This window comes from Callorhinchus milii, unplaced genomic scaffold, assembly GCF_018977255.1.
Source record: "Callorhinchus milii isolate IMCB2004 unplaced genomic scaffold, IMCB_Cmil_1.0 Scaffold4, whole genome shotgun sequence".
In the NCBI taxonomy this organism is placed as follows: Eukaryota; Metazoa; Chordata; class Chondrichthyes; order Chimaeriformes; family Callorhinchidae; genus Callorhinchus; species Callorhinchus milii.
Genome location: NW_024704745.1, coordinates 56,015,322 through 56,043,011, shown reverse-complemented (window position 1 = coordinate 56,043,011; position 27,690 = coordinate 56,015,322). Strand labels below are relative to the sequence as shown.

Below are 27,690 nucleotides of genomic sequence, written 5' to 3'. Positions count from 1 at the left end.
ACAGTCAAGGATCAGGACCCAAGCGTGGGTGGGGGGGCAGGGTTGGAATTAGGGAGGGCAGAGGGGATAGGCGGGCGGATGAAGGGACGATTGAAAAGGAGTGTTTTGAATCATGCCTTGAAGGAGGCAAGGGAGGGAGCAAGGCAAAGGGATTGTGGGATAGAGTTCCAAAGGGCAGGGGCAGAAATGCTGAAAGCCCGGCTACCGATGGTAGGGTGAGTCGAGCAGGAAACATGGAGCCTGCTGAACGGAGGGAGCGGACAGGTTGACGGGGGGTTAGCAGGTCAGAGAGGTAGGAGGGGGGCAAGGCCGCGAAGGGCCTTGAAAGTGAGGACGAGGATTTTGAATTCTATCCCCTGGGGGATGGGGAGCAGTGGAGCCGGGTGGGGGTAATAGAGGTAGGGTAGGAGAGGACACAAGCTGCAGGGTTCTAGATGATCTGCAGATTGTGGGGGGGGGGGGGGAAAGAGTTGGAGAGGTTGACAAGGAGGAAGTTTCCGTAGTTGAGCCTTGAGGTGACAAATTCATGTATGAGGGTTTCGGCGGCCTGAGGGGTGAGGCAGTGGTGGAGTCGGGCAATGTTATGGAGGTAGGGGAATGCATAGCGGGCCATGGCATAGATATGGGGGAGAAAGGACAGTTGAAGGTCAAACAAGATGCCCCGGTTCCTGACTGGTTTGGTGAAGTGGAGGGTGCATCCGTGGATGCTGTTGCTGCCAGTGGCTGAGGTGCGGAGGCACTGCCATAAGCCAATCAGGAGGGCCTCAGTCTTGCTGACATTCAGCTGTAGAAGTTGGCTCTCATCCAAGACTTGATGTCTGTCAGACAATCTGTCCAAGACATTAGTTGTCCTGGAATTATGACCCATCCAGAAACATTTGTCCAGAGAGATAAGAGTTGGGCATCATCTACATACATGTGTTAAGTTGACCCCATGTCTGCGGATGATGTCACCAAGGGGGAAGAGTGTAGCGGTTGAAGAGAAGGGGACTGAGGACAGAGCCCTGAGGAACACTGCACAAGACTGTGCGGGGGCTGAAAGAGAAACCATTGGCGGAGACAAATTGGAGATGGTGTGAGAGATAAGACCTGCATTATTCAAAGAGAGAATCTTGAAGGTTGAGGTGAGAGAAGAGACAGTGGATGAGGATAAAGTGGTCAACGGTATCAAAGGCAGAAGAGAGGTTAAGGAGTACGAGGAGGCAGAGAGAGCCCTGATCGTAGATGGATAAAATATCATTTGTCACTTTGACCAAAGCTGTTTCTGGGCAACAAGGAAACCTGATTGGAGGAGTTTGTGAAGGGAGTGGCAGGAGAGGAAGGAGCAAAGCTGGGAAGCAACATCTCTTTCAAAGAGCTTGGAAAGAAAAGGAAGGTTGGAGATGGGCCAGTGGTTAGCAAGCAGGGATGGGTCCAGGGAAGGTTTTTTAGGATGGAGGTGATTATAGCTGTTTTTAGAGGGATGGGAATAGTGCCAGATGATAGGGAGAGATTGATGGTGTCGGAGAGTAAAGGGGCGAGGAAGTGGAACTGGGAGGTAAGTAGGGGGGTGGGGATGGGGTCAAGGGAGCAGGTGGTGTTTTTCATGCTGGATATGGTGGTGATGACGGAGGAAGGGGAGATAGGTTCGAAAATGCGGAGGGAGGGATGGGTAGGGGTCAGAGTGTGGGGGGGAGATGGGGAGGGAGTGACGGCTGCAAGGGCGGAGGCAGCTGAACGGATTCCCTCGAATTTGGATTCGAGGAAATCCAGCACCTTCTCACAGTCAGAGCTCGAGGAGAGACTGGGCGAGGAGTGGGAGGGTGGATGGAGGAGCTGGTTGCTGGTGAAGAAAAGGAGCCTGGGGTTCCTCCTTCGCCTCCAAGATTATCTTGGAGTAAAAGGACGATTTAGCGGAGGCGAGAGCAGATCGGTACATTTTGATGCGGTCCAGCCAGATCTGCCATCGGACCGTTAAATCAGATTTAACCATAAAACTAGCAGAAATTACCAATCCATAAAATCAGACCATAAACTAGCAGAAATTACAGGGATAGCAGTCTTGGTTTAGTTTAGGTATGCAGGTTTGAAGTACACTATGGCACTCTTTATGATGGACCAGAAACCCTGGCTCATTGGCATGAATTAGAAAATTAGGCACTGAGGACTGGCATTCTTCTGAATTAATGCTAAAGCCCTAACAGGTAAGGTTTTAGCTGGACACATTCTGGTGCCCTCCAGGATTAGGTAAACAGAGTAAATCCCTCTCGAGAGACAGAGCACACTCCGATCAGACAAACAAAAATTGTACATTCGTAAAAATGTAATAGTTTGGTATGCGGGTCCCATGTGTGTCAAAAAAAAAATCACCCCTTGTAATGAAAATAAATTCAGAGAGCTAACCACTTGCTACTTCCCACAGAATCTAACCAAACATATTATGACCCACCCGGAAACATTTTTCTTGAATTATTAACCTTTCAAAAGAGAAAAACTTTCCTGTAGCTGAAATATGATGAATGTTTATCTAATATGCACAGAAGTATTTTTCCAGGATCCACTGTACAGTATACTTTCAATTATTCAATGACCAGATGTTTACAAATTTTTATCGATGTGTTTTAAGTAACTCAGCCTCTTCCTTAAGCACTTCTGCTTTTCCAAACTTGGGATAATCTAAAAATAAACCTGTCATTCCTGAAAAATCAGACATACAGTATATTCAGGCTAACTGAATGAGAAAGAAACACTGACATGTTACACCTGGATTTATTGGCGGACGGGCCTTCAGCCTCTCTGCCGTCACTTTCTGGAACTCCATCCCGCAGTCCCTTGGCCTCGCCCCCTCCCTCACCTCCTTCAAGACCTGGCTCAAGTCCCTCCTCTTCGACTATGCATTCGGTCACCCTCCTACCTTCCCCGCTCTCCAACCCTCCTGATGCCTGATTATCCAACGCCTTGGGACGTTCTCCTGATGTGAAAGGTGCTATACAACTTTGTTCTTATTGTTGTTCAGTTATGCAGCTAACCAAGTTCAGCTGTGTGCAAAACAAACTATTTTAGGCAGAAAGTAAGTTAAATAATAATAATAATCCTTGCATTTGATATAGTGCTCTTCACATCTTCTAGACGTCTCAAAGCACTTCACAGAATATACTGTAAAGTGAATTGACTGTATATTTGTGTGCAAAAAGTGGCAGCCAATTGCGCACAGCAGTGTCCCACAAACAGTCATAGATTGAGTGACTAAGATTATTTTTTTNGAGGGATTAGTATCCCCGAAAAAGCAATCTGCCAGTGAACTAACAACTGCGTTCCTACTTACTACTAGGTAAACAGAGGTGTGTGGAGGAAGGAAACTTGGCCAACAGTTCACCCTGCCAGGAATAGAACCTAGGTCTCTCGCTTGAGAGGTGAGTGCTCCAACCACTGAGCTGCAGGACTCCATGAACAGGATTTACCATTATGAGGTACATAGACATTACCCAACACTACAAAAAATCCTTAAATCAGATTATTGGATTTTAATAAACCATTCCTAGAAAACATGTTCTAGTGTCTCAATGTTTACATCGGGGCTGAAAGTAACTTAGCTAACATCTGTCTTTTCCCATATCCCCTCATTTCAGCTCATTCAAATTACATTCTTACATAATTAGAAATTAGCTCGATAACTTTCAATATTTTGTGCAGAATCACAGTATTTTCCAAGCATAAAAGAATTTTCCAGAATTCTGTAAAACCTTAAATTTAAAGACAAAATAGACTTAAAAACGTAGGTTATGTAGAATTTGGGGCTTCAGACTTTTGGTTGGCACAGATATGGTCCATCAATGCAGGAAGACAGAGCTGAATGACATGGAAAGCTAGAGGTAGAAACTAACAAGAAGAGAGATAGCCAGACACCGAGAGCCAGTCAGAGGCAAAGTAAACAGAATCTGTAGATATAGGTCTCGCAATAGACGGCCATTGGATGTTACATGATACAAGCTGCACCAAGGAATTTGGTGTACGTAACCAAAGTTTATTATTATAAAGTACTACTGAATGAATGTGACAGTTTTCTCTCTCTTTCACATTGTTTTGTTAATGTACACAAATGTCATTCAAAAGGTCTCCCAGGTTGAAAAGAGTAAATTTTCCCATACCCTCATACTTGAACCTCATGGTCTATTTTCCAAAGAAAACTAACAAAGAGGATATTAGTTTGTTAAGCATACTGTTCCTACTTAAAATCATACGTAGAAATTTCTGCAGCATAAAAGCACACGCGCAACAAACTCACAGGACTAAATTCCTCTGAAACATTGATGCGCACCAAACCAAGACCTTTCCCTCATTTCCACTTAGCTTCTTTTTCAAAATACAAATTAATATTTCAACAAACATGGGTATATGCTATTCAGCTATTCCAAATAACACTAAATCCACTGTGACAGAGGTCTATCTTCCCCAGCTAGAAGACTAAATGAATTGCAGAAATAGAGATGTCCTCCCACAAGGAGCTAAGCATTTAATCATTGTACTGAGCTAGTTACTGTAATGAGATTCGCCAGCTGACTCTGAATCAATCACACTGTAAAGCAATGGATAATAAACACAGCAGGCGACTGACCTCATCCCGATAGTGAGCAACATTGAGGGCTGGAAAGTCTTCGCTGTAGTGCAGAGAGAAGTTGAAAGCATTGACCATGTGAGCTGCAACATGGACTACTGCAATTAAGAGAACAAAGGATATTACGACTTAGGAATTGTTCCGCTCCAAGAGGCACACATTTTGTACAAGAAGAAAACACAAAAGCACAGCTGAAGCAGCAACTATCAATCTTTTTTCCTCGAGGACCTGATTTTTATTTTTTTTTAAATCCAGTAAAGCTTTAAGCATTTGAATATTTACCCTCCAAACTGAACAAAAATATGCATAAATTGATCTACTTTGTGTGGCTATATAACTTTCCTCAGAACAAACCTTAAGCAGTAGGGGTGCCACAATTGGCTTCAGCAACTTGAGCTGGAGAGGGAAACTACAACAACAATTGAAACATTCCTCCCAGTTCTGATTACCATTCATTGAACCCTGCTGAAAAGTGTGTGTTCATGGCTAACTAGTGTAGCTCACATCTGATCTGATACCCTCCACAATAGTAATAAATAATAATAATCCTTGTAGTAGATTTGGCACCTTATCACATAGTCGCAATATCTCAAATGATATACTGTAAAGTGGTTTGACTATGTATTTTGTGGGCAAACACGACAGCCAATTTGCACCTAGCAATGTCCCACCAACAACTATGAAGTGAATGACCAATTTTATTTTGTGGATTGTTGGCCAGGATGCTGGGAGAAACATCCATAATTACCATAAGGATAGATTTTGTGATCTTTTGCTTCCCTTATTTAATTGGAGCTGAACATCCATCTGACTTCTGGAAAATGTTTTCTCCCAGATTTTACATTTCCTACTAGCATCATTTTTAATCTACTAATTTAATATTTCACGGTTATATATTACCAGTATATTTACGCAATACAGGGGTTTCTTACCTGAAAACACACATATGGCAAAGCCACACGTCACATGAAAAGTTTTACTCTTATCCAGCAATCTTCGTGCTTTTCTGCACATGATCTGTGAAAAAAAATTTTAGGTGTCAAATATTCCAATAAGAATAAATTTAGTTCTGGAGTTAACTAAATTCCAAGTGACCCATTTTCATTTACCACCACAAATGTGAATGTGAATCCTACAGCATCTATACTGTCATGAATTCTGCGTTTAGACAAATTGAGGTTTAATTATCCTGAATGGATTATATTTACACTGAAAAATGGGTGTAACGCTATTTGCATCTGATCCCAAGATTGAGGTCCAACTTTTTCCATCAGAGAGCAGCTAAATCCCTGCATACAATCCACCAAGTCTGCAGGGTTCACCTGCAAGACCGCATTAAGCTGAAACCACTTATTTGCCATATATTATTGCCAAAATCAAGCAAAGTCCAGGGAACATTTAAAACCACTTAGTGCAAGTGATTATCAACGTCAACTGAACATTAACTCACTCGCATTATGTTAATTACAGTATATTGTAAAATTCATATAAGTGGTATCAGTTTGGACCATAACATTTAATATGACTTACGCGAAGTCCGAGTTGCAGGCAACTTGCATAAGTCATAGAAAATCCATTTCAATCAATAATCCACATTGGGCGTATGTAAAGCAAAGCAGGCAGTAAGTGCGCATGTGTTAGTTCGTCACTGGTAAGTGCTCATGCATGATTTCCCACGATTCAATGCGTCTTACCCATCGCCGAATACGCACTTACTGCCAGGCGTCGGAATCGCATTGAATCGCAGGAAATTAAGTTGTTCTGCGCATGCGTCGATGGATAAAGAATGTTTCCCACAGTTCAGTGCAACCGACTTGGCCTCATGCATCGACGGGTCAGGGCGTCATTTTTCTGCGAATCAGGGCAGCCAGTAGGTGGGGGAGTAATAGTTGAGAGGTGATTAATATGAGTTGTGTAAAGAAATATATGTGGTTTTGATAGGAAACTGAATGGGACTCGGGTGAATGTACGACTTAGGCAAATATATAATTTATAAAAAAAGATTTATGCAAATTTTAATGTACCGCTTTAGGCAAAAGTACTTTTCCCTCTTTTGGAAAACTGTGTCTTTATAAATTGTAGGTCTTGTAAGCTTGACTCTACTGCCACCTGATGCTTTTTATTACTAAATCACATACTAGTGCAATTAACTTACCCTGAACCAATATTGGTCCTTTTAGGCATTCTGCACATAAGATGGATGTCTAGTCCATAAATATTATCCTGGTGCAGTGAGGAGTTGAGAAAATTGAGGGGTGGTTTGATTGAGGATAATGAAGGAGATTCAACAAAAAACAATAAGGGATATTTTCCCCGATGTTTATGACAATTACTAGAGAACATAGACCTTAACATGTTTGGAAAAAGGGATTGAAACTGAGACAACGATTCTTTTTTTTCTGTCTGAGTAACATAGTTTGGAATGCACTCCCCTAGAAAGACATAGATGAGAAATTGATTGAGGGATTGAAGAAAAGTAGAAGAGATAGGCTAGAAGACATGGAAGTGGGATTAAGAGAGATTGTAATACATAGTGTCATGGAATGGTCCTTAAATTCCCCTGTAATTAAACGATTACCACTTCATTACCCGCTGTATATATAATATATATACACACACACACATTCCCTTGCAATAGTTAATCTTTATCAAATGTCAGTATCAACACTCAGACATCATCTGAACTGTTTTTGTGGTTCCAAGGTAGAGCCATAAAAATCCAACACACTCATCCAGGTCAGGAGGAAATGCAGAATAGTTGACTATGTCTTAGAACAGGGGTCTTCAACTGGTCAATCGCTGCTGGATGAAATACCATCTTTGTTTTCAATTGGACTAAACTACACAGTTATATTGCTCCTTTTTCTTGATTGTATTGATCATGTCTGAGAGCGCCAGGTAGCAGTGATCAATAACAACAAATTATATTTATATAGCGTCTTTCACTTCAGAAGGACATCCCAAAGTGCTGATTCCTGTTCTAGAAGTCCTTACACTGTTCCCACCTCACTCCATTCTCAGCTCTCTCTGCTAGGCTTTCTGCTCAAATGGTTGGAGACTCCTGTCTTAGAAGATTCCTTCTTGTTCCAAGTTTCAATGATGACTTCCATTTACATTTCCCAAACTCTGTGACAAATGATCTATATTATCCAATGCTGTATAATTATAGACAACTATGGTGATAATATTCCTCTGAGTGATAAAAATAAACCCCCCCCTAAAGCATGTTTTATCTTGTGTACAATAATTTTTATGACATTGTATCAGTAGCCAAGCCTCTACATTCCCAGAAGGAGTTTACAGTGAACTGGGAATCAATAATCAGGCAGAAGCAATAAACCTTTTATAATAATATGGAGACATCTTAACCAATGGATTCTGTGTTTGAATAGATTCAATGATGTTAAGTGTAAAGTGTGAGTCTTTGCTATGAGATAGAGTATCAAGAAGCATTTTGTTCCCAGAAGCACCATGAACAACAACGACAACTACATACTGGGTACATAGTGCCTAAAAGCATTGTGGAAGGGTTCTTGAAGCAGCAAGAGGATCTTTTTGCTGGGAGGGAGTGAAGATCTGTCTGCCACCAAATTGACTAAACATCGCCCATTACTGGAGATGACCTCGGAAAAGTTAAGAACCCACCAAATGGTTCAGAAAAATCCAAATTATTTCTGTATTCAGAGCACAGCATTATTGTTGCTATGAAGATATACACTACAACAATGATTTGTACGTATGGTGATTTTATATGCTTCATTGACATAATCATACTTGCAAAATATTCTTAGGAATAGGAAAAAATGTACAATTAGTAGAATTTAGGGAGTTAGTCCAAGACCCATTTGTTTACCTTCTGTGATCCTCTCAGGAATGCCAGCACGGTGCGACACATCGGCAGTAGGATGAGACTGCAATTCATATTCAGGACTGAAGCAGAAGCTCTGCTAATGCACAATCCTAGCTGAACAAATAAGACAATGATCAGAAAAAAAAATACCACCAAACAGCAGAAGCATGTAGAGGAGTGGAGTGGGTTGTTGGGGGAGAAAAAAAACACATATACTACAATCCTGTCCAGATTTATATATTCAAATGTATAATATATTCAATAATAATAATAAAAACAATGCTTGTATTTGATATTGTGCTTTATCACATCGTTGAGATGTCTCAAAGCACTTCACATAATATATTATAAAGTGGATTGACTGTATTTTGTGGGCAAAATGCGGCAGTCAATTGTACATGGCATGGTTCAGTTGGTAGCACTCTCATCTCTGTGTGAAGGTGTGGGGGTCAAGACCAACATGGGAGCTTGAGCTCACAACCTAGTTTAACTAACTGCTGCATTGCTGAGTAAGAGCTAGACTGTAAGAGGTGCTATCTTTCAAACGAGATATTAAACCGAGGCCCTGTCTGCATATTAATAATAATATAATAATAATAATAATATAATCCTTGCATTTGATATAGCGCTTTTCACGTCGGGAGGACGTCCCAAAGCGTGGAGTCCTGTGGCTCAGTGGTTAGAGCACTCGCTTTGCAAGTGAGAGACCTGAGTTCAATTCCAGGCAGGGCGAAACCTTGGGCAAGTTTCCTTACTCCACACGCCTAATAATAATCCCTCCAAAAAAACAAAAACAATAATAAATTGGTCATTTTCAATCCATATGACTGTTTGTGGGACATTGCTGTGCGCAATTGGCTGCCGCGTTCGCCCACAAATATACAGTCAATTCACTTTACAGTGTGTTCTGTGAAGCGCTTTGGGACGTCCTCCCGACGTGAAAAGCGCTATATCAAATGCAAGGATTATAAAGCACTTCACAGAACACACTGTAAAGTGAATTGACTGTATATCTGTGGGAGAACGCGGCAGCAATGTCCCACAAACAGTCGTAGATTGAAAATGACCAATTTATTATTGGGTTTTTTTTGGTTTTGGAGGGATTATTATTAGGCGTGTGGAGTAAGGAAACTTGCCCAAGGTTTCGCCCTGCCTGGAATTGAACTCAGGTCTCTCGCTTGCAAAGCGAGTGCTCTAACCACTGAGCTACAGGACTCCTCAAGTGGACGTTAAAGAACCCCTGCCAATATTCAATATGAATGGCAGTTTCTCTTGATATTCAAGCCAACTATCCCATGGATAATTTGATCATTCACTTTAAAATTCAAATGCAAGGATTATTATGGTGTGGACTTTGCTATGCTAAAATTGGATGTTTAAGTTTATGACTCTATGCCTAAAGCAGAAATTGTAATATCTGGTCACTTATGTAATTCAGAAACTCAGGATAATTTTTCTTAAAGAATTTGTTTTTATGAAATTTCTCCAAATTGAAACTTGTGTCAAATGTCATCGCTGATCATTAAGATAAACAGAATGAATATTCTGGCATCCATGAAAATTAAGAATTGTTTCAATATACTACTACACTCAAAATAATATTCAAAATGAGTTTTCCCTTTCTTAATGTCTATTTATTTTCCCATTTCAGACATAAAGTAATGTCATTGTAAAAAAGTGAATCTTTAGGCTTAGAGTTAACATCTTGAATTTGTTATCAGACATGTTACTTATATGTCGGTAGCTTTTTTAAAGATTCCATTTGTGATTCTAATGTGTATAGAAATACAGTATAAAGACCACTTTCCCTTAAAAGATGCACAAAATTGTGAAAAATTCTTAAATTGTAATCAATTACAATTCACTTTACAGTATACAGTATTTTGTTAAGCACAGAGACATCTCGAAATGATGAGGTGCTCTACCAAATGCAAGGATTATTATTATTATACAAAATGATCTTGCAGGTTGTGAAATGTCAGATCGCCAGACACACAATTTCAAGCACACCAATTTGAATTATAATTGAAAGTCATGACATAATAGGTGTATGTAAATTGTACACTATATATTCCATATGTATGCGGATGACATCCAAACCTTTCTGCCTCCACCTGGAACTCCAGGACCACTGCTGTCCTGACAGACTGCCTGTCGGACATCAAGTCCTGGATGAGGGCAAATTTCCTACAGTTGAATGTGAATAAGACTGAGGCCCTCCTGATTGGCTCACGCCAGCACCTCAGCACCTCAGGCTCTGACAGCATCAACCTCCATGGTTGCACACTACAATTCACCAAGCCAGTCAGGAACCTGGTGTCTTGCTCAACCCTCAACTGTCTTTTCTTCCCCACATCCAATCCATGACCCGCTCTGCCTTCCCTCACCTCCATAACATCGCCCGACTCCGCCACTACCTCACCCCTCAGGCCACTGAAACTCTTGTTCACGCCTTCATCACCTCCAGGCTCGACTATGCAAACCCCCTGCTTGTCGGCCTTCCCAACCCCTCCCTCCACAGGCTACAGATAATCCAGAGCTCTGCAGCCCATGTCCTCTCCCGCATCAAACTCCGTGACACCATCTCCCCCCTCTCGCCCGACTCCATTGGCTCCCTATCCTTCAGAGGATCCAGTTCAAGATCCTGTTCCTCACATACAAAACCTTCCATGACCTCACCCCACCCTTCCTCTGTGACCTCCTAACCCCCTACCAACCCGCCCGCTCCCTCCACTCAGTCGGCTCCGGCCTGCTCCGTGTCCCCCGACCCACCCTCCCCACCATTGGCGGGAGAGCCTTCAGCCACTCTGCCCCCGAACTCTGGAATTCCTTCCCCAAATCACTCCGCCTCACCCCCTCCTTAGCCTGCTTCAAGTCCCACCTCAAAACCCTCCTCTTCAACCATGCCATCTGTCACCCCCCTTCCCCTCCTCTCTCTTCCTGATCCCGCTCGGGTCTGAAATGCTGTACACTGTCCAACGCCTTGGGACGTCCTCCCGAGGTGAAAGGCGCTATACAAATGTAATCTTCGTCTTGTTGTTGTATTTGTATCTACATGTGAAGGACAAATGGTGAACCAAGATAGGTAAGAGGACACTAAGAAAATGTTCCTCCAATGTGTACCCTGAAAAGCTGCAAAATAAACTGCAACATTGTAAAACAAAGTACTATAACTACAAACCCGATCAAAAGTACGCACGTTGGATGGGAGATAAATTACAATTGTTTTGAATAGAACCTTCAAAGCAAAATGTAGCTAGGAAGAACACAGCAGCAGCAGCTGAAAACATAGATGTGGGACGTCATGGTGAGGACAAATGGACATCAAATGCTCACTTAAGGATACAGGAGATGTCCCAAAACGACTAATACTAATAGAGGAAATCCTAACCATTAAAGGGGAAATGTAGAATCAAGTGCATACTTTCACTTTAATATATTCCCTCCACATACTGTGCATTGTTAGCAACATATAATTTCTCTACAGTGAGAAACCTTTGCTTTTATACCATAAGTAAAATCTCCCAGCTCCTGTCCGAGGTTGTTCCAGCGACAACTCAGACACATTGTGGAGCACCTCCATTAAACTTAACAAGGCTGGGAACTTTAAACAGGCTTGGGAAACAATTCAGAGCCAGCTAACCTTGGGAAAGGATAGTAAAAAATAATTCTTGCATTTAACAGAGTACTTTATTACATACTAATACTAGTGACTATGCAGCAATACCCTATGCTGCGTTTGAGGTAGCTCTGAATGCAAAACTTCCACCCTTAATGAACGCAATAGGTTTGCTTCAGGATTTGCCCAATTAATAATAATAATAATCCTTGCATTTGATACAGCGCTTTTCATGTCTTCTAGACGTCTCAAAGCGCTTCACAGAATAAACTGTAAAGTGAATTGACTGTATATTTGTGGGCGAAATGCGGCAGCCAATTGCGCACAGCAGCGTCCCACAAACAACCATGGATTCAAATGATCAGTTTATTATTGTGTTTTTTNGAGGGATTATTATTAGGCGTGTGGAGTAAGTAAACTTGCCCAAGGTTTCACCCTACCGGGAATCGAACCCAGGTCTCTCGCTTGCAAAGCGAGCGCTCTAACCACTGAGCTACAGGACTCCACTGACTTCATTAAACATCGAGATCAAACTTTCATGTTCTGTTTTCCAATCCCCTAGAAAAACGTTCTTTGGAGCTAATCAGGGGACAGAATTTAGAGCTGTGGGATTTACAGACTTCTACAAAATCACGTCAATACATTCCATATTGGTTTGAGACATGCTCCTGATGTGAAAGGTACTACAACTTGCATTTATAAAGCACCCTTCACATGAGGTAGCACTTCAGAGTGCTTAATAAATGGCAGAGTTTGACAGCGAGGTGGGCAGAAAGGGAAAGTGATCATAGGCATCGCTGAAGAGGAAGATTCTTCAGGTGCAATCTGAAAACAGGAAAGAGGGGGCAGGCGGAAGGATTGATATCAAATTATTATTATTATGGCACTCAGAAAAACAGATATATTTAGAAAGGAGTAAGAAACAATGAAAAATAAAAGTGAAAATCGATAATAAATAATTAAGCAAAAGGCAATAGTTTTAAGCCTTTAATTTAGTGTGTTAAAGTGTAGACTGTATTAATAGCACAAATTATGCCAATTCCTATCTCATGAGCTTTATTACTGTTTTTCAGCCTCACAATACATATATGGCTCTGGAGTGAGCACTGATGGTAAATAATTCCCAAGGCAGATAGATGCACCGAAACACCTCAAGGCCTGACAAAACAATACTGAACATTGCCTGTACTTTCATAAAAACTAAAGCAGACCTGCTGGTTTGCAATTCCCTTGCTTTGTTATTGCTTAGCTTTTAAATTTCTGTAAAATAACATCTCTTCAAAAAGAAAAGGTCAAAAGGCAAAGAAAATAAAAACAGAGTATTAGTCTTTTAATAAATGATAGCAGATTTATATGTTATGAACAATGCAGAAAGTATTTTCTGAACTGGTTTTAATCATATTTTATTTTCATCGTTGTGGAGTCTGTGTCTCAGTGGTTAGAGCACTCGTCTCACAAACAAGAGACCCGGGTTTGATTTCCAGCAGGGCGGAAAGTTGGACAAGTTTCCTTACTCCACATGCCTCTGTTTACCTAGCATTAAGTAGGAACCCAGTTGTTAGTTGATTGGTGGGTCACTTTTCCGAGGATAATAATCACTCAAGAAAAAAACAATAATAATTTGGTCACTGAATCCACAACTGTTCATGGGACACTGTTGTGCACAATTGGCTGTTCCGTTTCGCCCACAAATATACAGTCAATTCACTTTACAGTCTATTCTGTGAAGCACTTTGAGACGGCTAGCAGACGTGAAAAGCGCTATATCAAATGCAAGGATTATTATTACTATTATCATATATTAAGATAGCTATCCACTTTAATAAACAGAAAGTTTTGATAAGTTTCCAATGTTTTTTAAAAAAATTAATTGACAATGGGCTTTAATTAGAAAACCTTGTGGACGCAGCCGGGAGTTATAGTCACTATTGCTTTTGACAAAGAATTCGCTGTAAAATTCCTAGTCTTATACCCTGCCCAAAATAACACAATGAGTCATCAGCATTACAGACTATCCCAGATTTTTTTTAAAAAAACCCTTGACATTTTAACCAAGCAGTTTATCCTTTGTGTTTACAAACATTCTCTATAACAATACAATATTCATTCATTAAATGTTTTGATATGCTAGAATTCCAAAGTATAAAGACAATTAAGAGCACCATCTACTTCCAGAATGTCTTTTTAAAATATTGATACTCTTTAAAGCTTCATCAAAATAGGTTAATTCAGACATTCAACAAATAATGACATCAGAACATTGGGCTGCTGCCCGTATGCTCATTCTTAATAATAAATACGAGCAACTCTAACTCAGATACATTAGACAGTGGATATGAAGTCCATAGAAAGATTAAATACCACTTCTAGTTAAAGGTAAATTGAGTTATGCTTCATCCTAATGTTAAATTAAATAAGGGCATGTGACAAAAAGTGCCTGAAATTTATCAACCCTACTTGCAGAAACCAGGTCTATTAAAAACAAAACTCAGTGCAGCATTACTTTAAATATGGGTGTTTATTGTGTCCAAATTAAAATTGCATTGAAAAGTTGGACGAAAAAAATGATTCTTGTATTTCATATAGTGCCTTATCACATCATCACAATGTCTAAAAGTGGTTCCCAGGATATACTGTGATGTGGTTTGACGGAGAATATATTGTGGGCAAAAGTGGCACCCAAATTGCACACAGCAATGTCCCACAAACATCCATGGAGTGAATGACCATTTTATTTAGCAGACTGTTGGTTAGGATATCAAGAGAAACTCCTTTCTTTTTTTGAATATTGCCATGCGATCTTTAATGCCCACCTGGACAGGCAGATGGGATCTCGATTTAACGTTTCATCTGAAGGATGGCACTCCGACAATGTAGCAGACTGACAACAGTGCATTGAAGTGTCAGCATAGGCTTGAATCCACAATCTTCCTACTCACGGTGGGGCGGAGGAAGGGCTGCCAACTGAGACAGGCTGATACACAGTGCGTGTGTCCCTTTCATAAAAACAGTAAACACATGTGTCCCAAGGGAAACATTCTGTAACGGAATACAACACTAGGAGATGTGTACTTTTAAGAGAGCTTGGCTTTATTCTTAAAGACTGAATTTGTTACAAATACTTCAAAATGTGTTAGACCCTAGCAGATAAGGTGCAACAATCAATAGTAATTTTGTGAACAATCAAGAGAAAGAAATGACGAAATACACACAAACACAAGAAATACACTCAAACTTTGTCCTACCCAACACTGTCGTCAAAATGCATCACACGTTTTGTACTGTTACTAGTCCCTTTGTCCTATAATCTGCAGGCTTCTCAAGAGTAAGTTTGTTATCACCTACTAATTCTTGACTGATTTCATTCTCAACAACGTATACAGAACCTTTCACACAGCCAGGAAGTCTCAAAGTTCCTTACAAACCTGGGTGGGAGCCTGACGTGGAAGGAAGATAGCAGGAGTGTGTGTGCGGATGGGATGGGTAGGGGGGAGATTAAAGCCACAGTTAAATAAATAGTTGTTAGATTGGTTTCAAAAGCAGAGAGGGAGAGAGATTTTGGAAGATAGTTCCAGAGGAGAGGGGTGGGGGGGGAGAAAGTGGCTGAAAAGTCATCCACTGATGGTGGAACAGAGTGGACAGTTGGCATGGAAGAGCAAAGGGAGAGCCCAGGGTAATACAATCACAGAAGTTGCAGAGGTAAAATGGGGCAAAGCCATGGAAGCATTTGAGGATTTTAAAGTTGATCAAATGGGAAATAGGGAGCCATTGGAGCGAGCAAAGGAGAGATTGACTCATGGAACCCAATGCAGGAAATGATATGGGCTGTGAAGTTCTGAATTTTCTATGCTATTGTTTTCAATCTTGGTACTGCAGTGATTCACAACTTTTTTTGTTACCAAACTAAGTTTCTTATAATAATCCTTGCATTTGATACAGTGCCTTTCACATAGGGAGGATGTCACAAAATGCTTCACAGGATTTATTGTAAAGTGTACTTTGTAAGCAAAATCTTGTCTGATCAGGGAACTACTTTGTTGTCACACATAATGACAGTGTGGGAACAGCTAGAGAAAGGAGAATTGTAGGTGAAAGGAGCCGCCAATTTGCATGTGTGGAGGCAGCACAGCCAAGCCCAATCTTGTCTTCATCCAACACCCACTCATGCACACTTTCCAGTAGGAATCTTACATAACAATAAGGCGCAACAATTCTGACTGATATTCCCCCGTTATCCCAGGAGCGCTGAAACTAATTGTGGCACCCCATCCATTAGTGTATTACCCTGGGTCTGTTTGTAGCACTCTCGCCCAAGTCAAAAAGTTGTGTCAGAGTCAAAAGCCTCTATCATTGGCCCTTCCTTTCCTCATTTACATGCTCCCTCGCAGTAATGCCACCCACAGACACAGGGTCAACTTCCATATACATGTAGATGTAAATCTACTTTCCTTCCTCTAGACGTGACCTCAAGTTGACTGACGTTCTGCCCACTTACTTGTCAGACATCAAGGCCTGGATGAGCAACAACTTTCTGTAACTTCTTCCCTCAGACTCACCAAACCAGTGTGCAACCTTGGCGTCTTGTTTAACGATGAGCTGCCCTTCCTCCCCCACATCCAGTCCCTGACCAGAACCGCCTTCTTCCACCTCCGCCACATTGCTCACCTCCGACCGTACCTTACCCCAAATGCAGCTAAAGGGCATGCATTTTGTCACCTTCCGCCTGGATTACTCAAATACACTCCTCGCCGGTCTCCCCAGCTCTACCATTCAAAAGATCCAGCTCATCCAGAACTCTGCCGCTTGCATATGACCCAGACCAAACTCCATACCCACATCTCACCAGTTTTGGTCAGTCTCCATTGGCTCCCCATCACCGAATGATCGACTTCAAGATCCTCACTCTCGTTCAAATCCATTCACTTCCTGGCACCTCCCTACCTCTCCGACCTCCTCACTCCCCAATCCACCACCCGGCACCTCCGCTCGACTGGCACTGGTCTCCTGCTCATCCTTTGCACCCTCTGTTCCACCATCAGAGGTCATGCTTTCAGCCACTTTGCCCCAAAACGCTGAAACACTCTGCCTCAATCCTTCCGCCTTGCCCCCTCTCTCCCCTCTTTCAAGTCCCGCCTGAAAACTTTCCTCTTTGACTGTGCTTACAGCCACCTCCCCCCGACTCGGAGTCAGGCTCCACCACTGTTAAGTGCTCTGAGGCACTACTCTGGGTGGAGGGTGCTATATAAGTGCAAGTTGTTGTGGTTGTAGCTGAATGTGGACAACAATAATATCAATAGAAGACAAAGACAGAAGGCGAACTTTTTGGCTCCCATCGACCAACAGCTCTGACCTCCTTAACTAAGCTGTCCCTCAATTGAACCCGAGCACAACCTAAGCATCAAGTTCAATTCTCTGCTGACACTTCTATGCAGTGTGCTGCATTGTTGGAGGTGCCATCCATCAGATGAGACAAGAAGCCAAGTCCCCATCTGCCTGTTCAGGTGGTACTATTTGAAAAGAAAAGGAATTTCTCTCCCTTTTCATAGGCTTCAGCTTTGTTCAATTCGTAGCACTCTTGCTATATGTGTCAGAAGGTTGTGGGTTCAAGCCTCCATGTTGGGCCCGGAGATCACACTTGAGCTCACACTGGGTTGACACTCCAGTGCAGTATTGGGAGAGCACAGTCAGAGGTGCCATCTTCCAGATGAGATGGAAAATGAAGAAACTGCTTGCCTGTTTTTCAGGTGGATGTAAAAGATTCCACCATTCAAAAAGCAATGGAGTTCATCCTGATGTTCTGGCCCCCAATCCTCCAACTGAATTGGTCATTCACTTAATGGCTGCTTATTGGACTTTGGAATCAACAAAATGGCTTCCACATTTTCTCACAAAAAATAGTTATTTCACAAGACAGTAATTACTGTTCAGTACTTTGCAACATTTGACATTATAGTCGCTATAAAAATGCAAGTTCATTCAATAATTTACTTCCACTCGACATAATAGCTCCACAGGTCTTGAAACTAGTACTGCGACTGATCATTTTTCCCTTAACTTGCATTAAACATGCACAATTCCCCCCAACCCCCAACAACACACTTTTTTTAAAAAACCTTTCTCTTTCAATGATATTCTACAGCGCAACAGTGCTTTAACAGCGCAATAGAGTAAAGAACGCAGCACTGCTGTTCTTAGAAGAGCTAAGATCAATCTAGGTTTCAGGTTTTTCCAAAAGTAGCAGTACCAGTGGAAACAAATAGTAGAAATGTATGCTGCCCCCAGCACCTGCTGCCATTTTTCTTACTGCAGGCGTGCTGGGTTCCAGCCATATTCATACTGGTCCACAATGCAGTTTTCACACTGTTGGTCTCTATAGATATTCCATAAGATTACAATGAAGAAGATCCTGAACCAAAAAATAAAAGTCATCATTTATGACATGTAGGCCACTGATTAAGCATAGTTATTTGATCTCTGCTGAGGAATCTGCTCTGCTGTGTAAAGGGCCAAATTCCCGAGCTCCAGTGATTTCTCAGTAACAGTGGCTCTGGCATTTCTAATATGAAAGGCAAATAAAAAAAACACTTTCTTCAAGTATTTGAACCCGAAACCTATTGCCAGTTGGTTACAGTTACTGATAATTATATGTGAAACCCTCCTATATTACCTTCCTATATCCTACATTTATTGTAAGACTCAGAAAGAAGTCTGAGATTTGTTGTTTCTATGCATCATTTTTAACTCTTGACTGCTGTTGGGGCTGTTGGCGACTGCAGAAAACTTGCATTAGGAGAAAATAGAGGCAAATAATGACATGGAGAAACAAACTTAAGGGGGGGGTTACTCTTATGCTTTATTTTCAGAGAAAATAAAATTCCTCACAATTACACATGTCAAAAAGTGCCATCTTAAACCTATCCAACTCTCTATATAATGTTTGTCCCTCGTCTTCAGAAAATTGCAGAAAACTAAAGTCGGATTTCTTACTAAGTAAGAGATGTGCAAAGTTGTCCCTTTCTATTTAACAGTCACGTTCTTTCTGCTCAACAAGTTAAAAAGCACCAAAACATGTTAGTAAGGTGGCGAAAGGTTTCTCTTATCATTTGGAGTGGCACCCCCAGAAAACCATACTTGGATCACATTTGCAGTGAATTAACCCCGACTTGTTTCCAGGATAACCACCACTGTGTGATATTTGGCACGTTTGATTTTTGCAGCCATGCTTTGTGCTTCTCACATCGCTACCCACACTGTGTGCAGCCCTGTGTTGGACCTCTGCTGGCAGTCCAGACTCTGCCAAAAACGTTCATTGTATTGACAGGAACATTTAATTTACTCCGAATGCCTTTGCAGTGCTTTTTACTTAGTACTTCCTTTGTGTTCCCAAGTGCATTTAAACCCACGACGTCAGCAAATCGTTCAGGTCAATTCATTCCCAGTGACATGAAACGATTGACCACAGAGAGCCCTTTTTTTTTTGCAGCTCCAAACAAAGGAGTCGTGTTAATCCAAATTGACAATTCTTTCTGTTGGGGGAAACTTTTTCCACAAAGCAAAAATCAGAGGATGTCCCATTATGACTTGTCCCGAATATCTTTTGCTTAACACGAAAACAATCACGAATACGTGCAACGATTCAAGTCAGGGAGTGGAAATAGTGTGCTCCCAGACAACATGTTACCCTCAACTCTCTGCCAAGAATAACCCTCTCGGATTCCTGGAGTCGAGTCATCTTTACTGACAAATGCACATCTCGTCAATTTCACTGCAGCAAAAATCTGCATCGCTTCTCGCAAACTTTCTCACTCATTCATTCATCGAACACTGATCTGTTGTTGCACTTACCCCAAGCATCCGATGTAAGTAATAATACTGCGGACCGTAGTAATAAAGAGTAAATGTTTTCCAAAAGAGCAGTACGTTGATCGCCAACCAGAAAAGCTGCAAACAGATGAGAGAGAGAGAGAGAGAGAGAGGGGGGGGAGGGAGGGAGGGGAGGAATAAAAAAAACACACAGTTACCAAGAACTGCTTCTAAAAGTGCACGTCGTGTGCGAGAACACCAGTTAAGTAACTCAGTTTAACCCCCAAAAAAAAAAAAAAAGTTTTTACGAATTCGTTGCGGATCGAATTGTGAAGGAGACCGGTTTGGGTAAAACAGCAAAAGTCCTACCAAAACCAGATGTTTTCCACCCTCGTTGGAGAGCCAACTTTTCCAGGACAAAGACATGCTGTGCCGGTGGGGGTCTGGACTTCTCCTGCGGCTCTTGTAAGGTTTGTGTTTCCCCCCCAACAACAAACCACAGCGTTAAATACCTTCCCGGACTGTGAGCTGCAATGGCGCTCTTCCGCTCTGCGGTTCCCTTTGATCTCACTTATTTTGCATTTCCTACATTTCCCCCACACACACCCCCCCCCTCCCCCCTTAACACCCCCCCACCACCCCCCCAGTCGCATGCAATTGGCTGAATTGCCAGTGCAACCCTTAAGTTTGCGGCTGACTGCTGAGATCCCGCAGCATCTGATGATTAGAGGCGATCCTGCGATTCGCTTCAGCCTCTGCGATGTGCAACAGAGAAGCGTTTAAAGAATGGGGATCAGCCACAGAGGGGGACATCCGACAAAACCAGAGAGCAACAGAATGAAACAATCCCGTGGGGGTGCGGGGGTGGGGTCGGGGGTGCGGGGGTGGTGGGGGAGGAAAGCCGCAGAGGGTCGGTTCTGGTCACGCAGAGCGGTGCTGTGAAGAAGGAGAAAAAAAGGCAGAACGGGGCTGATTTTTTTTAAAAAAAAACGCAAAAAAAAAACCCAACGAATTAGCGAAGGAGAAATCGATGCAAAGGAGTAGTTCTTTCCAAAGCAAAGGGAAGCAAACGGGGCTTTGCAGCAGCACCAAGTGGTGTCAAATGAATGCAACAACTTGTATTTAATTGCACAGTGCCCCTCACGCAGGACAGTGTCCCAGAGAACAACAGTCCATGCATTTAATATTGTGCCTTATCACCTCCAAATATCTTCACATGAGTGAGTTACTTTATACTGCAGTAACTGTTGTGGCACAGAGATTATAGAAGCAGAAAAAAATCTTGTGAACTCCTCTCCCTCTGGCCTTCATCACTCGCTGACCCCTCTTCTGCTCTCACCCTCCTCCACAACACCCTCTCCTCCACACTCAACACTGTTGCCCCCCTCACCTCCCGTACTGTCTCCTACTCTCGCTTCTCCCCCTGGTTCACTACCGACCTCCGCTCACTGAAGAGCCAGGTGCGGGCCGCTGAACGCATCTGCCTCAAATCTGGCCAAATGTCCACCGACAAATCTGGCTGGACCTCCTCAAAATCTACCGCTCCACTCTAGCCTCGGCCAAATCGTTCTTCTACTCCAGGATAATCCTGGAGGCGAAGAACAACCCCAGGCTTCTGTTTTCTACCACATCCCGACTCCTCCATCCCCCCCGCCACCCCGCGCAGGTCATCTCCTCCAACCTTCACTGCGAGGAGATGCTGGACTTTCTTGAATCAAAAATCAAGGGAATCCGCTACGCGGTCACTTCCCCTCCAACTTCCACCCACCCCCCACCCCTTCCCTCCCACACTCGTGACTCCTACCCATCCTCCCCTAAACACCTTCAAACCCGTTTCCCCACCCTGCATGGCCTTGCTCCTTCCTACCTCTCCGACCTACTATCCCCCTACTTACCTGCCCGTACCCTCCGTTCCTCTGGCTCTGGCCTGCTCCACATCCCCCGCCCCAACTGCCCTACCATTGGTGGCCGGGCCTTCAGCCTCTCAGCCCCTAGGCTCTGGAACTCCATCCCCCAGTGCCTTCGTCTTGCTTCCTTCCTTTCCTCCTTCAAGGTCGGTCTCAAGACCTCTTCGACCGTGCCTTCAGCTCCCCTCTTGACTCTCTATCCCCTCCTCGCTCCCTCCCTTCCCTCCCCTCACCCTGACTATTTGCCCCCTGCTTGGGTCCCGATCCAACTGTACAGCACCTTGGGACGTCCTCCCGACGTGAAAGGCCCTCTATAAATGAAATCTTGTTGTTGTTGTTGTAAAGGAAATATAGTCAACTCCTGGTAACTCGTCACTCCAAGGGAAATAGGCTCGGTGACTAGTTATCCAGAGTGGGCGAGATAGGCATAGGTCCTCTCAGTCCACAAGGAGTCACAGTGATTGATCGGGCACTCATCAGAATCCATTTCAAATGCATCGCAGAGGCCTCTGGTCGATTAGAGGTCTGCGCCGAGACTTCCCACACTATCCTGTTCAGAGGCTTCTTGTGTGTTCGAGGGCCGTGTCCTGGACTCCTGCCCTATCCTGCCACAGAATAGGATTGGAGGCAAGGCAAAAGGCCACACCACAACCATCGAATAGACCAGAGGCCTCTGCGATGCATCTGAGCATGCCTGCCTAAACTCCACCCACACCAATCACAGGATAGGGCAGCGGGCCTCTCCGTTGCAAGACGTCATCTTACAGGATGAGTTATCCAAATTAAGTACTTACAAGCATTTCTAGAATGCGACTAATTACATATAAAACAGAGTGACAAATAATGTGGAGTCCCTTATTAATATGGAGTCCTGCAGCTTAGTGGTTAGAGCACTCGCTTCGCAAGCGAACCTGGATTTGATTCCCCGGCAGGGTGAAACGTTGGGCAAGTTTCCTTACTCCACAAACCTCTGTTTACCTAGCAGTAAGTAGGAACCTGATTGTTAGTTGATTGGCGGATTGCTTTTTCAGGGATAATAATTCCTTCAAAAATGAATAAAAAGAATAATAATTTGGTCACTCAATCCACGACTGTTTGTCGGACACTGCTGTGTGCAATTGGCTGCCGCATTTGGCCCACAAAATATAGGCAGTCAATTCACTTTACAGTATGTTTTGTGAAGCGCTTTGAGACATCTAGAAGATGTGATAAGGAACTATATCAAATGCAAGAATTATTATTAATATTTTGTCAGAGCCTTGGGACGTCCTCCCGACGTGAAAAGCGCTATACAAATGTAATCTTGTTGTTGTATTAATATTTTGTATGAGAAGGCGCTGGGGTATTGACAGTATGGTTACTTAAGTTAAGTCAGGGTCTTGTTATAAGGAACTTACTGTAATATGTTAGAATTGAATGTAGGAAATTTGACTGAACTATGGCAAAAGAGTAATACATTTACGAATTACTCACCAAGTAATTTTGAAGTTTGGATATTGTTCTCCTTATAAAACATGGAATGGATGGAAAAACAAAGTTTCGAAAAATGCTAGTGTTAAAAATGTTTTAATTTTATAAGAACTGCTTTGAAATTAAAAAAATCTTCTTAACATTAAGGCTGAGACCGTAAGAATTTCAGATGTCAACAACAAAATAAGTTTATGAGCCAGGTGGGTCCGCAGTATCCCAATGACAGCCAAGTCAGTCTGGTTCGTTAACACGACTTGAAATGTGGCAGGTCACTCTGGGAAGGTACTCTTCCCACTCAGCTCTGCTACTCCTGCAAACCAAAGCCCAAACAGGTAGGGTGGTCCTCGCTAGACAAGCAGTGAAAAAGTTTGCCAGACAGTGCTTTCAACGGTTTAACTGGTTAGACTCCAGCAGTACCCAATGCACACTCTGGGGTCCCCAAGTTTTGGTTCTTACCAACCTACATTTAATACTCTCTAGAATTAGGTAATCAGGATGCATCCCTCCAGAGAGAAAGTGCACATTCCAATAAACATCTCTAGAATTTCCATTTTTAGGTGGGATACATAGAGCTCACTCTAAAGCGAGTTTCTAAATGTGTCAGGCACGCAGCTTACAAAAAAAACAAAATGAGTACTGCAAGGAGATAATAAGAGAAGGAATGGTGTTGGATGAATTGTATCCTAGTTGTATCATGATACAGGATATAAGGGAAAAATCACTTTGATGAAACATTCATATCCTATCTCTTAGACAAAAACACTCAAACTATAATAAATGAAAATTAGGCAACATTAGAAAGTTAACTTAATTCAGGAGAGAGAGAGATGGATTTTACTTAATAGACTGGTAAAATTGTAATGTCTTAGTAGTGTCAAAAAATTGTTCTGGTGGCAGAAACGATTCAGAAATTTACATCATAACAAAAGTAAAACATTTCCAAATTTTAATTGTGCAAGTTGGCAAACATTTCACAATGTTAATTGGCCAATAATGTCAAGTGTATAGTTGGTTTCAAAACCATAGTAACATAAGTGCAAATGTGAACATTGTTGGGTGCGAGTAAGGAAATAATATTTGATACGTATAAAATTGAATAATCTCAAAGTTCTTTACTTGACATGCTTCCAGTAAAGTAATTGTTTTAAGTTTAGTGTAGGTTTTTATACAAACTTGGCAGCCAATTTGCTCACAGCAAAGTCCTACATTATTATAAATGATGATTTATCCAGATGATTATTGGCCAAGGCACCAGAGAAATCTCCCTTCTCTTTACCGATTGTATCACAGGATGTTTACCATCTTTATAGGCAAATGTCTCATCCAAAGGATAATATCTCTGACATGTCGCACTCACCCAGCATTCCATTGGAGTGTCAGCCTCAACTATGAGCTCAATATATGGCTTAAGCCCAACCTCCTAACCCAGATGGTTGATCAGTTGTGCTGTTTCTGGCCACAAACCAACCACTTTTAGGAACACAATAAAGAATTTTAAATTACAGATAATTCTCACCCCTTCCACCCGTGTTCTTCCACCCACCTGTATTTCTCCCCCACCATGTCATCCCCCACCCCAATGTTTCCTCTCTCTTCCACCAGGCTCTATGAATCTATAGCCCCCAAACCTCCATCCTCGCCTGGCTCCACTGGCTCCCCGTCCCCCAGATGATAGCTTAACTCCCCCTCCAGAGCCCTGCTCCTCCCTATCTCTGTGAACTGCGAACCCCACATCGACCTGTTTGCTCCCTCTCTGCTCCCGCCATTTAGAAGGCTCTGGCTTTCACATCAGGAAGATGCCCCACTCTACTTACTTCTAGCACGTTCTGAATGTGACAGACCTTACAGATGTAGGTAAGTCTATAAAGCGTATCAAGTACAACAACAACTTGTATTTATATAGCGCCCATCATGCAGGGTAGCGTCCTGGAGCGCTTTACAGTCTGACAGATGGTTTCTAACAACTTTCTATATTTCAAAATTTATATTTTTTTGTTTACATTGCAAATGGAAGGAATGGTTTTTGTTGTCCAGCAGATGCCAGTACCAGCTGTAAGAAACTATGCCCCCAAATTGTCTGCACAAAGTTTACAAATAAACTGACTGAGCAGCTGTCACGGGTGAGCTTTGTCACTGCAGATGCTATTTAAACTGGTGTATTTAGACTTGCTGAACTGCTCTAAACCTGTTTGTCCATCCTGTTCCTGCTTTAATAGTAACTTCAACAATTGTTTTCACTACTTGCTCATACTGTAATTGGGTCTATAGTTCCAGCATGTAAATTAATACATTTTTCTTTACTATAATCTGATAATCTTGAAGAGACATTGTGATTAGTACCCTCCCTGTCTATTTTTCTAGCACTGCTGCCCTGTAATATGAATGAAGTTCAGGTTGGTACTTATCATGGTGTCCCAAGATGGTCTTGATATCTCTCCCTAAAAATACCACTCAAGAAAGTAACAGTGCATATTATTTCCACTTAGTGTGCTGACCATCATGTTTGCTGGGCAGCCTGAGTTAATGGCCTATGACACAAACAAACTATATGGAGCTTCTGCTAAGATTCTGCAACTCATGAAACAAGTTTAGACTCATGACTTGGAAACAACTGTTCATAAATGTTGGTAGCACTCTCACCTGAGTCAGAAGGTTGTGGGTTCGTGCCCCATTCTAGGTTGACACTCGAATGCAGGTAGGAGAGTGCTTGCATTGGCAGGAGAGCCTTCAGCCACTCTGCCCCCAACCTCTGGAATTCCATCCCCCAGTCACTCCACCTCACCCCCTCCTTAGCATCCTTCAAGTCCCACCTCAAGACCTTCCTCTTCGACCATGCCATCGGCCACCCCCCTTCACCCCCCCTCCCTTCTTCCCCCTGACCCCAGCTCGCGTCTGAAATGCTGTACACTGTCCAGTGCCTTGGGATGTCCTCCCGACGTGAAAGGCGCTATACAAATGCAATCTTGTTGTTGTTGTTGCTTCATTATTGGAAATGCAGGATTTTGAATGAGACAATAATTAAGGTCTGTCTGCCTGGACAGGTGAATATTAAGGATTCCATGCCATGATTCTAAAAGTGAGTTTTGTCCAGACCCAGATAAAATTGGTCATACAGTTCATGGCTGTTTGTGTACAAATTGACTGCTATGTCCGCTTACGAATACACAGTCACTACACTTCATACTAAATTAGTGAGGTTCTTTGAGATATTTCAATGATATGATAAAGTGTTATATCAAATGCAAGGATTATTATTATTATATTGTAACACAGATTCTTTTACTGATGCTAAATTCTGGAAGATCTCAGGTTTCTTCAGAACCAGTTCTGTTTGAACTCATTCTAAAATATCCTGCAATTAAATAAAATAGCAAAAGCTAAAGTATGGAATTACAGATGCAGAGAGAAAGAAACAGAAAGAAAAGCTCACTAATGACAGATGCTTGGGCTGCTTGCTATTTTATAATGGTTTGTGGTGATTATCTGGTGGCAAAAAAAAACTTTCTTACAGCTGGTCCTGACATCTGCTGGAAACTATGGGATACTTGCTCCTTGTACTTGTAAAATGGTATTTTGCCTTGAACAGTTAATCTATTTTTGCAGACTGTAATGTTCTGTTTTTCAATGGGAATATGTGGATTCAGTATTTGAATATATGACTGAAGATTTATTCTAAAATATAGCCCATGTGCATAAAAAAATCTATTGCTGAATATAGTTTTAATGCTCAAAGCAATAATTAAGAACTGCTGTGTATTAACCAGTGTTTGCAATTGCATTATGTAATGCGGCAAGCTGCCTGCTGTACTTTATTATTTATTGTTCCAGCCACATTTTGCAGACGGACTGGTTTGTATTTGCAAACAACTTTAGTTAATTGATCATCCCAAACATTGTTGCAGAAAACACTAGTCTGAAACTAAAATTACTTTGCATACTATCTGTGTCAGGTAAAGATGAAATACACTACTGTAGAACTGTTTTGCATAAGCCATTTACTTATATGTATCGCCACCTAGAGGAAGAGGGATTTGAGTGATAATCGAAAACTATTTTCTTCGTACCAACTGTGAGATTACAGTGGGGTGAATAGCCTCAAGGCCATTGGATAAATGATACCAGAGGATTATGATCGGTTGACCTTTATAATCATTCATGATGATCACTCTCTGGACGAAAATGCATATTAACAATATTCAGTCATATTAGTCAGACAACTGCATTTAGAACTGTAAAACTTTACAGCATTGAAGAAAATCACACTGCCCATTTGAGTAACAAAAACAACAAAATTACATTTGTATAGTGTCGTTCACATTGGGAGGACATCCCAAGGTGCTGGATAGACAGAGTTATGGACCTGAGCTGGGGGTCGGGATTGAGGAGGGTGGAGGGCAAGGAGGAAGCAGGGTGATCGAAAGCACGGTTGAAGAGGGTCTTGAGACGG

At 42.2% G+C, this 27,690-nt stretch overlaps 1 protein-coding gene across 2 annotated transcripts in view; it reads right to left on the bottom strand.

The window, feature by feature from the left end:
• Positions 1-20,328, bottom strand: part of LOC103184334 (NADPH oxidase 4) — a 69,405-nt gene extending 49,077 nt beyond the window's left edge. For both annotated transcript variants that reach the window (XM_007902276.2, XM_007902283.2), the window contains exons 1-5: positions 20,236-20,328; positions 19,909-20,004; positions 8,448-8,558; positions 5,527-5,611; positions 4,595-4,692 (exon numbers count right to left, since the gene is read on the bottom strand). In XM_007902276.2, the coding sequence (XP_007900467.1) occupies positions 4,595-4,692; positions 5,527-5,611; positions 8,448-8,558; positions 19,909-20,004; positions 20,236-20,292 (447 nt within the window). In that variant the 5' untranslated portion in view covers positions 20,293-20,328. The remainder of the gene's footprint in view (positions 1-4,594; positions 4,693-5,526; positions 5,612-8,447; positions 8,559-19,908; positions 20,005-20,235) is intronic.
• Between the last annotated feature and the right edge of the window lie 7,362 nt (positions 20,329-27,690).